The sequence below is a fragment of the Bombus affinis genome, chromosome 11 (assembly GCF_024516045.1).
Source record: "Bombus affinis isolate iyBomAffi1 chromosome 11, iyBomAffi1.2, whole genome shotgun sequence".
NCBI classification, from domain to species: Eukaryota; Metazoa; Arthropoda; class Insecta; order Hymenoptera; family Apidae; genus Bombus; species Bombus affinis.
In genome coordinates this window covers 1,483,893-1,497,444 of record NC_066354.1, presented here as the reverse complement: position 1 = coordinate 1,497,444, position 13,552 = coordinate 1,483,893, and the positions used below count along the sequence as shown (strand labels likewise).

General features: G+C 37.3%; 1 protein-coding gene across 4 annotated transcripts in view; it reads left to right on the top strand.

The window, feature by feature from the left end:
• The first annotated feature begins 1,476 nt into the window (after positions 1-1,476).
• LOC126922042 (pikachurin) overlaps positions 1,477-13,552 on the top strand; it is a 264,697-nt gene continuing 252,621 nt past the window's right edge. The window contains exons 1-2 of one of the 4 annotated variants that reach the window (XM_050734216.1): positions 1,477-1,635; positions 3,081-3,357. In XM_050734216.1, coding sequence (XP_050590173.1) covers positions 3,243-3,357 — 115 coding nt within the window. In that variant the 5' untranslated portion in view covers positions 1,477-1,635; positions 3,081-3,242. The remainder of the gene's footprint in view (positions 1,636-3,080; positions 3,358-13,552) is intronic. The other 3 variants (XM_050734219.1, XM_050734217.1, XM_050734218.1) reach the window with 3 other exon arrangements.

Sequence of the window (13,552 nt, the reverse complement as noted above, 5' to 3'; positions counted from 1 at the left end):
GTGCAAGTTCTTTTTTCAACGTTACCGTATTGCTACAATTTTATTTCGCTACACTCGTACCAGTTTTTTGCTGCTTCGAGTTTTCTATAGGAAAGGTTATCCATTTATTGTTAAGATCCTACAGAGGACACGATGGTTGAACTCGGTTAACTGTAAGAGGCCATTATTAATCGGTTTAAACAAAATTTGAATTAATTTAAACGATAAGTGAAAGTTGCAGGTCAAGTACATCACCAGTATTTATTTCATTTACATTAAAACCTTTGTCGTTAGTTTTAACCCTCTCTCATTGCCTTTCAAATTGAAAATATCATGCAGAGAAAGCTTCTCGAGGAGTTTAGCATTTTTAGCATCCATGCTATCGTTATACTCAAGTTATGGTATTGTTAACCGCGTACTTCAATTCGTTCGTTATTACGCTTTATTATTATGTACATTATAATAGGTTTGAATAGACTGTACAATTAGTATGTATTATATAAACATGTGTGTGTCGAATCTATTCATTCAGCTTTTGACAAGTGTTATATAATCTTCCATCTTCGGTAGAGTTCGCGAATTATTTATTGGTAATTAAATCCTTGTATGAGATAGGAACATTTATTCATGGCGTCATTCGAAATTAATAGATTTTGACGTGCATATATTCTATAGAATATTCTCACATACTGTAACGTTAATGTCTAGAATGTGAATGTTTATGCAATTAAAATATGTCAAAATATGCAGATAAAATATATAAACGTATGTAGATATACACCAATGTATGTAAAGGTTATACAATAAGTACATTGAAAATATACTATAGCAACGGAATGTTCATTAATCATATGCCATCATTATAATTTAAATTCTAACTACACTTAAAATTGAAATTTTGCTCCAAAATCATATTTCATTTTGACATATACATACGTATTTCTTTCCCTATTTTCAGTTATACTCATTACATACCTTAAATGTTATTTATAACTGTTATTTTATGTTATTTGATAGTTAAATCAAATTGATAACGATCGCTTGACTAAAATTAATTCTTCTGCATATGTATATTTAAATTACATAAATAGATGAAACGTATTTCATACGTGAAATATACAAAATAAATAGTATGTAATCAAAACCTAGAAACAAAATTAATTTTCATATGTAAGTTTCACTCTATTACTAAACTATGAAAATATATACATCTGCATAAACATCCACAATCTGTTAATATTTTAGTAAGAAATATATTCTTAATGTACATAGAAGAAATTATAATTGTTAAATTTTCAACCGATTTTTTCTGCTACCTGAAAATCGTACGCTCCTGAGCTCCGATCGGGAAACAGCGTTTGGGGTGGAATGTTTTCAAGGGGGTTAGTAACGCGCTTCAAAAAAAAAAATGGCGGCCGATCGAAGGCGGTGGCGTTTCCACGTCGTTATGACGCATGCCACACGGCGACGCTCAGCGTCCCTCGGCGGCGCCACCATCGACCAACCTCCGCAGTTCGATTGGAGACACCGGCCGGCGTCGACGGCTGTTGCGAAGCTCCTTTCACCTTCGGGTTCGCGTGTGTGCTAAAGTCTCTCTAGCCACCGTATCTTTTCTTCTTTTGTGTCGAACAACAACCGTGAGACTGTTTTGGACAGGTACGACGACCAAACGAACGTTTTCGATCGTTACTTTTCTCTGTTCTTTTCCCATCATTCTCGTCTGCCTTCCTTTTCTATCGCGGCGAAATGTTTTCTTCACGAGCTTTGAGATATCGTCTCAAGATTAAATCAATCTTATAATTCTAATTATATCGCGATATATGGTGTATATGCACGATACGAAGATTTGAAATATTTCAGCGGCAGTTTTCTCGTGGCGCTGTCGATCGTATATTTGCGTAGTTTCGATTCGTGTGACATAACTATGGTTTCAAGCGATTCGATTGTGGTCGTTGAACTTTATGAAGATTAAGGAAGGTAGAGAGAGTTTAGCCGAGGCTCACCACAGTCGATAGTTGACGTTTGAGCTTAAGTCATTCGGTAGTGTCAAGGAGAACCGTATTGAATTTAGATACATAGTTCTCAGTTTGCTTTCGAGGGTAGCCGCGAACGCTTGCGACCCGCCGCCGGGTTCGCCTTTCGATTTCGAGGTCTTTTCTACCCGCTTTTTACAAACACGTTATCGTAAAATTTATAGTGATTAACGTAAGTGAATAACAATTGTTCGTTTAAATGAGCTTTATTGTTATTCTCTCTTTAATTCAAAAATTTTTATAACAGCTTCCAATTATGTGTTACAAGCTTCAAGTACGTTCAATAATATCAAAATTAAATCTTCTTTAATAATTTCGATTCGAAGTCAAATTCCAATTCATCAAATTTTATCTTTAGACTTTCATATTTTCTCTGTTTTTTCTGGATAAAAATGTATCTTTCTTTGAACTGTCTCGTTATAATATATGCATATCGATATCGATATTGATATGCATACGTAACCGAGTGAATTTGCATCGAATATCACCGGCAGAATAGAGTCCGATCATTTGCTGACGGGTAACAAGTACGGTAAATATCGGTAAGAGATCTCATTATGCGCGCAGTCAAATGTTAAACTAAAAAGCGAGGTGAAAAGAGCTCCTCATCCGATAGAGAGGACAGAGATGGTACATGAAAGGACGACACGAGCTTAAAAGTATGCGACCGTGTACCGCGTATATAGTCATGTATTCGTGATAGTAGCTGGCCCGGCGTGCTTCGATGTGTATACGCTTTACACAGACGCTGAAAGTGGAAGGCGGACAATTGTCCACTTTTTGCGCCGGTGGCCGTGTTATCGTTGCAGTATACCCGATACGGTGTATACGTCTTCTTGACACGACCTCGTAGTACCTTCAGAGAATTTCGGTCGTATAACGTCCGTGTTTCGAGACACTTGACCGAGTGTCTTCGTACTGTCTATACGAGAAAGAAAGAGAAAAGAAAATACGGTAAAAGTACAAAAACGAAAGGAGTGTTATCTGCGCTATTTGATGTTTTTGCATATGCATATGCGCTATATGGTGCCTTTGATACGCGTTTTTTTTTTCTTATTTGTATTGCAGAATCGGTCGTTAAAATCGGGGGAAGTTTTTAGTGTGCGTTTCTACGCGACGGTGAAACTCGCGCGACAATCGATAGTCGATCAAGAAGTTGGTTGGTTGATTTCCTAGAAATGCGAAAGTGAACATTATCGGAGCGAGCGTGTGCATGTACATCGCAGGACGATGGCTGAACTTTGTGTTTGCCGATTTTTTGTGATCCTTGCTCATCTGGCGGTCGTCTTGGTTCTCGCCCAAAACCCCATCGAGGAGAAGACCACCTTCGAGGCTGCCTTTCAAGGTAAGTGTTCTATCGATTACATTTATCGATGGTTCGATGACGGTATAGATATCTTCCATACATCGATCGATTTAGTTCGAACGTGTTCATTCTTACGATTGTTCATTCTCACGTATATTCTTACGATTCGTGTTCTTGTTTCTTTGTCGATTTATATCTAACGGTCGTCGTTGTCGTTGTCGCGTAAAATAAAAAAGAAATTTAAAAAAAAAAGGAAACTTTATTTTTTCCTCGTTTATACACTTAATAATACACTTATAATACACTTCTGAGCTCTAGGCGTGACTGTTCGAGACTGAAGCTCTTACAATTTGACTTTCGGTGGCATCTGTTTCTTCTTTGTTTGTCATTCCTCAATACTCCAATCGAAAACGCTAAGATCTCTATTAAATGCACCCTGGTATGTTACCAACGAAACAATCCACCGTGACCTCAAGATACCTACAGTCAAAGATGAAATACACAAGTCCAGAAGCAGATATAACACAAGAGTCAACAACCACCACAACCCATTAGTCGCCCAACTACTGGACACGACGGACCAGATCCATAGACTAAAAAGAAAATACCCTCTAGATTAAATCCTTAGTTTCCACTAGAATCAACAATATAAAACTATTATAATCCATGTCATTGTATCACGCCAAATTAAGTTACTGAAAATTCTCAACGAGAATTGATTGTAAATATTCTAATAAATAAAAAAAAAAAAAAAAAAATTCCTCAATATTCCCACTACCCTGTAGGTGTACGTGACCGTTGCCACGCTTCTAAAACATTCGGTGGAAGGACCGTTAGGATACAGATAATTCACTAGGCACCTCGGCGATACACATTGTCGCCAAGGCCGCCACATCTCCATCTCCATCATCGGTCCATCGGACTCGAAGTATGCTGATCGCGACACCATCCCGCCAGCGGTGCGTGCGTGTCCCGGTCTCTGACGTGATTTACGTTACATCGTCGTCGTCGTCGTCGTCGATAGTTGATTATGTTAAGTTAGCAGCCATAAAATAGAATGATTTAGGTTATGAGATGCATTAATTGAAGTAGAAAATAAAAATTGAAAAGCTCGTAAAGAAAATAACTCCAGTTAAATTTTTCGAATTTTAAAGTAGTAGTATGTTCTAGTAATCAGAGACGTGACTTGTAATATATGAAACTTATTACACATTCAGTAAAAATTGACTGATTCTATGAAAACGAGACATTTTTGACGAAAGTGTTTTTGTCTTTCTTTTGTAAACAACGATTCACATATGATGGTTGTTCAATCTAATAGTAACGAGGACAAAAAAGATGTTGATATTAAGGGTTCTATCATATGTTTTTATTTAGTAAGGGATATTCAGTTGAAGTGAGATTATTAGATTATTTGTTAAGCTTTTCGAATTTTAAAATAATGAGGCATCTTCGTAGCTAGAGGTGAGTCTTATAATACGAGAATCTTATTGTTCAGTGAATCTGTTCAGAGGGAGTTGTACAATAGCATCACGAGTACTGCTTTCTCAAACAGTGACTCATATATTCAAATGATTCAATTTAATAACAGCAATGAAGAAGAAAAAAATGTTGGTATCAAATACTCTATTATATGTTTGATTTTTATTTCGTGAGGAATACTGAGTTCAAGTGCAGGTATCACTTTTTATTAATTCAATAAAAAAGTTGTTATCTGACAAACAGTTTCAGTCATGGAATACACAACATTGTGACTTACTTTGCTGCTATATAATTACAAATATGTAATCTGATAAATGCTTCGTTTAAATAACGTATTGTTGTGTATCCAATAACAATCAAAGAGTATTTTGTTGTTTTGGTAAAATACAAAAATCGACAAAAATTGTCTTTGATACAAACTTTTCAATTAATGAGAAATTGTCTTTATGCAAATGCGTATTGCATGCGTTTGGTTATGTGCAGTGAGCTTACAGGTTACTAATTATGACAGTAAATATTACTGGTAAACGTTTCGATACATTAAATACATTTGTGTTATGCTCAGATATTCATTAACATTTCATCGAGTGTTTTTATCGATGCGATGAAAATTTGAGCGCGATGCTTTTCAGGATTTGGCCAACAGCGAATCACGCCATTACGGATCCATTTGTCAAGGCGGCTTTCCATTCGGCAGCATTTTTATAACGCATATATCCGCGCGTATGCATGTCGAAATCGAAACTTAATTAACGTTCGTATATTTGCGCACGGGGTTTTGTCGGCTGCAAATGAATCCGTATTGACAAAGTCGACTCGAATGCATTAACAAATTTTCGAAACTATTCTGAATACGCAAATGCCACCTCCGTAAATATTGTAGTTACTGCAAATAGTTTGTATAAGAAAAGTGTTTGCCCAATACACGAATCGAATCTGCCGACCATTTTCATACGGATTCATTGCTCCGGTATAGAGCATACTTTCATTGGACGGTGTTGTTTATCAATGTGATATCAATCCAGCGATCGATATCCCCGACGATGTTCATTAATATGTATTTTTCATGAAATGGAAAAATATGCAACGCTCGAAAGGAAAAAGTATCATGCATGTTGTCGATTTTTCAACATTTCCACGATATTCGATGGATTCCTACGTACCGAAATTCGATCCAAACAAAAATTATAACTTTTACACAGGGTATTTTTCGTCAAAATGAAGCCATATTTTTCTAGCTATATATGTTTGATTCTATGATTTATATCATTCTATGATATGACTTTGATTCTGTTCTAGCCGTGGTCATTTTTATCAAGATGGATGTGATTAGAAAGGAAAGATTTAAATTTTTGTAATGTAATGCTTCTATCGTTATTAATCCATTATATTCCATTGTATGTATTCCATTATATATATATTTAATTAAATATATTATACAATTATACACATATGTATGTGCAACGGAACATGATTTAGAGGACAAATCAAATCATGTTATTGTTTTGTCCCGGAGCATCAAGACCATTAGAATACAAGTAACGTAAACTCCGGGCAGAACAATGTCGCCGCTACAGACAACCGTCGGGTCAGAACAAATTCAAATTTTTCCGATTCTCCTCTGACCAGTATTAATAAACAGACACGTTCGTGGGCGGGCAGAATGTAATACAATATCAAGCGAATATACACAGAAATCATCAGCACTAACGGGTATCTCCGCAATACTTGTATATTGTGTACGTAGAGCTATTTAAGGACCAGAAATACATATAACAAGCTGTGACAGCAATAATTGCTTTCGTCATTTTGCACTATCCTTGTCCTGACACACCTCTACATATGTAATAATAATATAATATTATATATAATGGAATACATAAAATAGAACATAATATATTATATTCTATTGCTTATTCCTACCACGTTTTATGTATCATGTTACTGAACTTTTTGATCAAACTCTGCAAGTGCAGTAAACTAAGCAAATAGTCCGGATGACTGTAGTTCATACAACAGTTATAACAATCCCCTTCATTATCCATGATTTCTCGTTTATGATTCATATTATAGTTCATGTAACTTCTCATAAAAGATTTAAAACATACCTATTATTTTTGGTCCTTGATTAAAACCTAATAGTCAGCGTTTCCTCAAAAATAGCCTTATCCAATATCCACGTCGCAAGCGTTACGATCTCAACTTCTCGAACGAATTAAGCCCGAACAGGTCAGTAGGGAACAAGATTAGCGACCTAAGAGCGTATCTCGAGTTTGGTTGAACTTTCAGTTAGCCATAGTCGTATACACGGTTGTCCTTTTATGGGTAACAATGCTCCTTGCATTTTCGATTTTGGTTGCGCGGGATTTTAGCGCTGGTACGTGTTGCAATGCTAGCGTGCCACGTATAACACGACAGATTGCGTTAATGTTAATGGCAAACTCGCGCAGGGAAGCCGCTCCCTTTGCGAGATCTCCGCGGGCCCATTTGCTAATAGCCAGGAAGCAATTAATATCACGGTCAGTTACTGCCCTTTAGACATCACCGATGCGCACTAAGTTAGTTATATAACGGCCAGGTCCGAACCTAGAAATATTCCCATGTTACAGTTCGCGCGTCATTCATGTAATTCTGGCGAATCTTTGAATTCACCGACGAATATAAAGTCCATTTGTCATTGGAGGGCTTCATTGGCGAACGTGAATTTCAATGAAACTGGGACTTTTATGTATGTCGTAGAGGAATTGTTCCTAAAGATAACAATAAGGTAAATTACGTTATTGGAATTCCAGTTTGTTCATTGGGGTAATTTAGGCGAGCATGTGTGAGGTAATTTTTGGAATAGAAATCATGTCAGTGACGTTTGCACTTATCTTGAAATAGATTTCGAAGCTAGTTCAGGTTCTAAATGTCGGAGTGTGTCAACAAATTCTGTCATCAGATTTCGTCCATGTTTGCAATTTTGTATATTTACCTAGGAATTTTCACCAATTGCAGCAAATTGAAGAAGTGTACGTAGTCGTTGAAATATAAGTTACAACAAGATGGTGCAGTATTGTTGAAGAAGTCAACTGGTAACGTAAATTCTATCGGTAAATCATTGATAGAGTGTATCTTAGGCATTACATTGTATGAAGTTGTTATATAGAAAAATGTATAACTGTGGCAGCATTCACAGTATTTTTTAGATTGATAGCTTTAGATTGATAGCTTCTTTAGATCCGTATGGAACTTGTTCAATACCGAGAATCATAAACGCAGCATAAACGCAGAAGAATGAAAGATTCTATAACAACAAAATCGTCACACACATGTATGAGATAATAAGAAATAAGGATAACAATTTTATCGATGACTTAAAAGAATTAAGACAATTGATTTCTTTTCTTTTAAAGAGCAATTTATTAATTAAAATATCTAATTTCTCATAAATCTTCTTCGTCGTGTATTCAACTTTTTTTGACCATTCTCTAAACGATATCCAAAATGATATTTCATTTTAATCCTGTTAAGAAACCTCGAGAAATTCATTAACAGTATGAAGCTCGAAAGGAAAAATTGTTTCTAGCACGATTATTTTATTCCATTGTCTGAAATGATCCAGTTACGGCTGAGTTCATTTAAAAGGGCGGAAAGGTTGTTCATTTCGGCAGGGGGTCGCAAAACGCGAACAAAAGAGTTATCGGCGAGTAGCCGATGTAACTTTAACGATTAGAGAAAGCGGCATTGCCTGGGTGAATTTGAACCTAGGGAAACAAAATCGACGGCCGGAAACAACAGAAGAAAGGGCGCGTTAATTCACACAGTTGGTGCATTCGAGCGACGTAATTCTCTGGTCGAGCGGAACAATAGGCGGAGAAAGAAGAAAATGGATTAGCGATCGATCGATTTCGTCCCAGCTGTAAACAAAGGTGAATTATGTATTTTCAAGTACGAAAGCCGAGACGTGCCTTCCTTGGAACGAACGAATTCCAGCTCGTTTCGCCTTCTTGTTTGTTCGGGTTTCTCTATCGTGCTCCCTTACTTTGCTTGCTTTTCTCGTTTTCCTTCTCGCAGCGGGAAGCAAAAGGACAACGCCGTCCATCTTATTCCCCTCGTACTCTCGACTCTTTTTACCTTTCTACTTATTTTCTACCTCCTCCCTCATCCAGCTTTGACAACGAGGGAGTCGGAACGGGGGGCGGGCCAGTTGCTCTCGTCGAACATGATAGCAGCGAGAAGCAATCATCGGCTCGCAAATGCACTCGAGAGAAGTTCCATCGCCGCTGCCGATAAAATCTCTTATGAGGCCGGATCGAAGATGCGCGATAAAAATGTACTGGCGTAGGTGGAGCTAGTTGGGTTACAGGAAATTTTATACCGTAAGGTTCGATTTCGGTGGATGTATGCGCAGGGAAACCTGCTGGTTCTCTTCCTCGCGGCGGATCTTGACGGAAGCGGGTAATTGGGCTGAGACTGATGGTAGTTGAAACTGGAGTACTATGTTTGGATTTGTTTAGATGTGGAATTTGTTTAGATTTGTAACGTGGAAAGATAAATCAAGCACGAGGAAGAATTTAACATACATTGATCGAAAATTAATTCTTCTACGGATGATTTTATGAAAATTATAAACTTTTTAGTGATTGAAAATTGAAGCAGCGAGTTTGAATTTTCCTAGGCGCGGAATTTATAGACCTGGAGTGGGAAAGGGAAGTTGTGGAGCAGATCAAGTGTGTGCAAAAATTTATCATTAATTGACAATTAGCTTTTCTGAACATGATCTTTGAATTGCAGATGAGGTATAGGACGTGTAGAGTGCCAAAGAAATAATCGGCGTTTTATTTAATAATTCTTTTATTAACTCGACTAGTGGCTGTTTCACAACTCTCGACTCGCGACTGGTGCTGACGACTGCTTACTAACAACTGTTGCTGACAATTCATCTCTTAATCCGCTTTCTTCTCTTTTGTCATCTTTCGATATCCCCACTACGCAAATTTTCGTTAAGCTTCCGCGATTGTCACGACCGGCATACTTCAAATCCGATGGACCGATGATGGAGATAAAGATGTGGCGGAATTGGCGACAATGTTATCGCCGAAGTGCCTATAGCGGCACTCGACAACAAATACCGCTACACGACACTAAGTAACGGACACGGTAGCGAAGTGGTTAGCGCTCTAGGTTTCGAACGTTTGGGACCCGAGTTTCGATTCCCGGTGCCCGTGATCCTATTTTTCTGCCACGCATCAAAATAAAAGAATAATTAGCAGTGTCCCAGCAGCGACATCTACAACCAGCAACTACTACTATCGCCGACGACAACATAACGCCACACAACCTCTACATGCCTAATGAGTCATCTATATCCTAACGGTCCTTCCACCGAATGTTCTAGAAGCGTGGCCAACGGTTACGTACGCCTACAGGAGGGTAGTGGGGATATTGAGGGGTGACAAACAAAGAAGAAACAGATCCCACCGAAAGCCAAATTGTAAGAGCTTCAGTCGTGGAAAGTCACGGCTGGAGCTCAGAACCAAATCGCAGTCAGTGTAAACTCAGAGTACAAGAAATAAATTCTCTTGTTTTTTGTTACCTTATTTTTTATCTTTTCGTTCGAGCTACCTCTTTTTTTTATTTTACGTGACACGATCGTGGTCACGTATGCTTTCTTCCGAGTATTTGACGGAAGGACCAAAGGGATATCGATGTCCATTAGGCCTGTCAGCATTTACGTTTTATCGCGGCCTTGTTTATGTTTCGTCGGTCTTTCGTAAACGGTCTTCCCTCGATGCTATACTATGTACCGATGAAATCGTTGGAAAGAGAGTTGTTCTTTGCGACCTAGTGCCGCTTCATAGATATTGTTAGTAGCTGGATGTTGGATTGAAACCTAGAATATGGTGTTTGGACTTCTAACTTCTAGCTTTGGACTGTGAAATATCTCTATTCGGAATAAATTATTCAATATATAATATGTTCTTGATATTCAATCCGTGAGACTGCATACATTTAGGCATTATTATAAAATGTTACAAATGAGACTTTGTACTTCGACGTATAAAATAGAAAGTGAACACGCGTATAATCCATTTCGATCTCCATCAATCAGGCTTGAGTAAAAGGTCGGTTGTCCATTGTAATTTTTACGATTCGCAGTTGTATATTTTTCGATTTTATTTTAGTAAGTGCAGTTGTAAATGATGGTGCGAGTTAATCGTGTAGAATCGCGAATATCGCCGTCAATTTTACTTGCCCCGATTCTATCGAATATCTGTCTATATTATCCATATTTTCCATATTTTTCGATAGAAGCGTACGAATATTTAAAAACGATAAAAATGTAAAGAGAAGTGAAATATGACGCGCGATATTTACTAATCGTGTTACCGAGAAAATCTGCCTTGAGAAAAATTGAATTGATTCCTCCCGATGATTTTACGTGTCAGCTTTGTAATTGTACTTATTGTTGTCTATTCTTCGTTTCGTTTGACGTGCCAATAAAATTCGTTATAGAAATGTGATGGAAAGCAAGTTTGCCGAGAAAAGAGTCGAAATTTTTGCATCTTCAAATTCCTCACTGTACAAGCGTCATCACGACTGATGACCAAATAAAGGAACTGGATTTAGAAAGAACGAAGAGAGATGATAGTTATTTCTCTTACGAAAGCTGTGTTTGGTAATGTTCATGTTTGCGGCTGCATCGGTTCTTTATGCACGTTTCAGGTTATGAACGGGACGAGTGAATAATGGAATAGGCTGTTCTAAGAGAATTTAAATTGCGTTCCGCCGATGGCACTGTTTCGCGTTCGTTGCGAGGCGCATCACGAGCTTATAGCCGAGAACTCATTTGACCTTAACATGCTTGCTGGGAATGAAGTCTGAAACTACAAATCATTATGTTCCTAGTTCTTCGCCGGTGAATATTGCGTTTCTTCGATCCGATCTGAATTTCAAATATGAAAGCAGTTCTATCACTTATGATATTTATGTACGTAGGTACCTCATGGGAAGGCCGTTAAGAATAATTGATTACGGCATGGACGTGATGCTATTGCTATTTCTGAGATTTGAGATCAGCCATCAAGTCATAGTAACAATTCCATCATCTTTATTCGCACTAGTAGTAACTGTAGCGTTTACTCGGAAATAAAAATAAGTGTTTGAACATCCAAGTGCTCTGGCATATCACTATTTATGTAAATATTTAACCATAAGAATACACGAACATCAAGTAGAATAATCGATATTGGAACAAATAAACTAAAAGTTCCAGGTTTAAATATTCGAGCAAGTACTGAGATCCTCGAGCAATCTACTACCGGAATAACCTTAAAGTAATCAGCATAATCCTAGATATATCTCAAACGTCGAACGTCAAGTCTAAGTACATAAAGAGGTTTACAAGACAGGTAGCAGGAAATGTTTGCCTCGGAGGAAAATATTTGTGCAGGACAGCGAGGGTTAATCTATTTCAATTATTTACTATAAACCACTACCGGTTCGGAGGATAGAACAGCATACGAGATTAATGCCTCTATTCAATTATTTAACACATCATCTCGGTTCGTTTGGGTCTATTTACGACTCAACGTTGATTAATGGCTCCGCAGCATGGATACACTGTGGCACCTATGGGATCGTATCATAGAAATACCTATTAATCTTACTAAGGATTGTCTATTGTACCAAACAACAGTTTGCACCGCGTTAAAGTAGAACATGATACTTCGACGGTATTCACAGGTGTACGGTAACGTTTGCTCATGCTATAGTCACATGGACAATTCGATGCGTGAGCATAGGTCAACTTCAACATTACCGTTCATTGCTACTGACTGCATAGAGTCAAATAGGTACGTAGGTCAAACTTAAGGCAGCGGTACACACAGTTTGCGCTGCTCATATACAATACATTGACGTCTCGCAAACTGTATACAATGTACACACAGATAGCATATGTACCTTTTGATTGGCTGATTCGCGTATAATCTAGATATCTGCGATCAATACCGTTATCTATTTTCGTCAATGACTAGAAGCCAGCGTTTACTTTATCGCGCGAAAGCGATGATTTTGTTATTTCACCAGACGATTTGACTCTGTTATAACTTTTATGTTTGATGTTCGCAGAATATCGGCTATTTCAATAGTTATATATAATCGTATAAGTTCCGTCGTTCACTCAACCACTGCAATTGTAGATCATAAAAGAACAGGTAATATTAAGCAGACTTAGATACAGATATTAGAGTTAGTCTTTATTCTAATTTAATCATTACATAAAGTACTACCATTTACATTTATTAGGCCTCAAATTTGTACACGTATATCTTATGTTATTATTACTATCAAATTTTGTTATATTTACGTTTCATCCTCGTATATTCTACGCGTGTTCGATACTCAAACTGTCTAATCTTCTCAAACCACAATTTAAATCACGTTAATATCTATCTAGTATTAACACGAAGAAGTAGATTGCTCTATACAGAGTTTCGCCTCGTCCATTATACGTACATATGTATATCATAACGAATACCACGCTCTGAATATTTTATATACCTTTGCATATAAATTTTTCCATCTTTGCATCTTTAAATTCCCATTAATGTATAAACATCCATAATATAATAATAAATTTCCGAAAGGGCAATAAATTTCAAATATCATCCTAGTGAATAGCGTTAAAGAAAACATTACATCGTTAGTCATATCCCGAACATATCCAAAAACAAAATACACTTTAAGCTATAATATCTCCATTTGG